The following is a 3119-nucleotide window of genomic DNA, read 5'->3' on the forward strand; positions in this document are numbered from 1 at the left end:
GCATATCACATATTCTCCCTCTGGAAGATTGCATGTCCTCATGCATTGGGCAACATAGCAAAAAGTCCATAACACGTTTCTGAACATAAAGGTATTTACAGGCCTAGTCACGTAAGAGTATGCTCCCCAAGGATCCCCGACCTTCTGCCACAGGTGGATCTTCCATCTCCTGTACTTTATATCACGGTGTGCTATCTGCATTGAGCACGTAGTACACCTTTGTTGCGTCTCATGGATCTTTGTATAGCCTGCTATAACCTGAAGGTGAATTCTTCTCCCGTTATGGTCATGTACTCGCTATCCGTTACACTCTTCACTTCAGTGGAACGGGTCTCGGCCTTCTCAGCTGCCTTTGGGGTTTCTGCCGTGGTCTTAGGTTTGGATGGAGGCATAGCTGGTTCTGAGCTTTTGAATTCCAAGGGCTTCACTATCTTTGTCACAGCCATGTGGACCACTGCTTCAGTGTCCCTTTTCAGGTCGGTCGCACCGGCATCTGTTTGCTCAAGATTTGCTGCACGGTAATCCGCGTCTTGCCTTCTTGGGATGTACTCCCGCTTTGGTTGAGGAGAAAGCGGAGGCTTAATCACATTTTGAAGGTACTGTTGCACTGTCTCACTCTGACCCTTTACAACTGGTCTCTCACTTGTTTCCAACAGTTCCCTTTGCTTTGGGACTTCGGGTTCTGGTGGTCGGGGCATCTGGTCAGGTCGAGTAGGATCGGTGTTAGGCCTTCCGGTCTCACTATCGTTGTCTCTTGGTTCCTCTCTGCTTCCGCTGTGCTGGTAATCTTGCTGGTAGTAGAGTGGAGGCTTTCTATAACGCAGACAACGCCAATACTGGTTATACTCTATGGTATGTCTGTTGCCTTGTACTGGAACACCATCAGGACCTGTGACGTTGATGGCCTTAACGCCCTTTTTTCCATTGGTCAATTCAAATTTGACCCATTCCCCGCTTCTTAGGCTTCTGATTAACTTGTTCCGATGGGTCTTCTGAATGCCCGTACAGTGAACATATATGGTTCTCTTAGTGTCTGTTCTCCTTATGAAGCCGTAGCCACGCATTGCACTAAACCACAATACTGTCACCTTTCTTGCTCTGGCTCTTCGATCATCCCCACAGATGGAACACCCATCGCTCCGACTTGACTCTGCAACACCAGTCTTGGCCCTGCCTCTCTGGGTCGTTCTTCCCGTGGTAGATCTACTCCCTCCACTCTTTCGGAGGTTTGCGGACATACAGTACCTTCTGGAGCATGGAACTGTTCAGTGGATCGTTGGCCCGATTCTCTTACTACATCCCAATGGGGTAGACTACGCCCACCTCGCTCTTGACGCCATTCTCGGTGTCTATTCCTATCTTGGTCTCTGTCTAGCTCTTCCACTTTCCAGTGGATGATGCCAGGGAGAGGGTGGCTGTAGTGTGTGACAGGGAGAGGGTGATGCGTAATGGGAACAGACGGTAAAGAGTAATGGGAACAGACAGTGAATGACAATTATATTGGTATTTACTTACATGGACATGGGCTTAGAACTGCGGGGATTGCCGGTGACCAGAGCAACCTAAACAGGAATCTGTGGCCCCTCTCCTCCTCTGGCCAGACTGGACTCACTGGGGTATATTTACTAAGGTCCCGGTTTCATTTGAGTTGGCTTTTTTTTTTTTCTAAGTGTGATCTCGGGAATTTACTAAACACAAATCTAGGCGGTGTTGGGGCTATTCGTATTGAGATACACTGTGACCACACAAATACGAATCAATAGACCATTGGTCAAACACGGCTGTTATTTAATAGAGCTCGGTAATTTACTAAGAATTTGTATTCTCAATCACTGCCAACATCAGGCAAACACTGCCAGGAAAGCATAGAATTCGTAAAACAATTGCTTAAACTGCGCAAAAGGGAAATAGACTACTTCCTACATGGAGTAAGTCTTCCTGACTATTACAGGGATAAAAGAATCCCCAGGGTATTCAGGACTCGCAACATACCCACCGTTGGACGCTTTAATTTGGAGTTTTGCAAATGGTGGGCTGCAGTCCTGAATAATTGTTCTTATGATTTAATTCTTTTGGATATTGAGGAGTCAGCAAGAGTTAAAAACTACACGGGAGCACATAGTGAACTTTGAGAAAGATAACTTGAACATCTTAAAACAAGATTCTGAAACCCTATGGCTAGAACAGCTGGCTACACAAGTAGATAAGTACAAAGCAGATATCATTGCCTTCAAAAAGAAGAAGAGATCTATTGTGGATCGTGACTATGAGGAACACAGGGTCTATGCATGGGTTAACAACAAGCAACGTAGTTTCAGATCCCTTCCAAGAAAGCCCAGGAAACAGAACAAAAGCACCAATTTGACACACGTCTCTAGTAAAGGTGCTTTATCTATAAGTGACAGTGACATCTCCTCTGAACAAACTTCTTCACAGTCACAAAAGCCCCCTTTAGGAGTGACCACGAGGGTGAAAGCAGGGCCTCGAGGAAAAGTTTTACAAGAAGACGGGGGCCAGTGGGCGAGGCAAATCAAGAAAGACCATCCAAAGGAAAACATAGGTGGTCATTCCGAGTTGTTCGCTCGCTAGCAGTTTTTAGCTGCCGTGCAAACGCTATGCCGCCTCCCACTGGGACTGTATTTTAGCTTAGCAAAAGTGCGAACGAAAGGATCGCAGAGCGGCGGCAAAATTTTTTTGTGCAGTTTTAGAGTAGCTCAATACCTACTCAGCGCTTGCGATGACTTCAGACTGTTCAGTTCCTGTTTTGACGTCACAAACAAACCCTGCGTTCGGCCTGCCACGCCTGCATTTTTCCAGGCACGCCTGCGTTTTTTTGAACACTCCCTGAAAACGGTCAGTTGACACCCAGAAACGCCCACTTCATGTCAATCACTCTGCGGCCAGCAGTGCGACTGAAAAGCTTCGCTAGACCTTGTGTGAAACTACATCGTTCGTTGTATTATTACTTCGCGCGTGCGCATTGCGCCGCATACGCATGAGCAGAAGAGCCCTTTTTTTGCCTCATCGCTGCACAGCGAACGAATGCATCTAGCGATCAACTCGGAATGAGCACCATAGTCTTTAATTTGTCATCACAGCCCTTGTCATCTGATGAGTTG

The 3119-nt window shown here is 46.9% G+C and overlaps 1 protein-coding gene across 1 annotated transcript; it reads right to left on the minus strand.

Moving 5' to 3' along the window:
- Positions 1 to 251: 251 nt before the first annotated feature.
- On the minus strand, positions 252 to 1064 carry LOC134910981 (B box-binding protein-like). Its single transcript, XM_063919376.1, has one exon. The coding sequence runs from the start codon at positions 1062 to 1064 to the stop codon at positions 252 to 254; it is 813 nt and encodes a 270-aa protein (XP_063775446.1).
- Between the last annotated feature and the right edge of the window lie 2055 nt (positions 1065 to 3119).

The sequence above is a fragment of the Pseudophryne corroboree genome, chromosome 4 (assembly GCF_028390025.1).
Source record: "Pseudophryne corroboree isolate aPseCor3 chromosome 4, aPseCor3.hap2, whole genome shotgun sequence".
Classification (NCBI taxonomy): Eukaryota; Metazoa; Chordata; class Amphibia; order Anura; family Myobatrachidae; genus Pseudophryne; species Pseudophryne corroboree.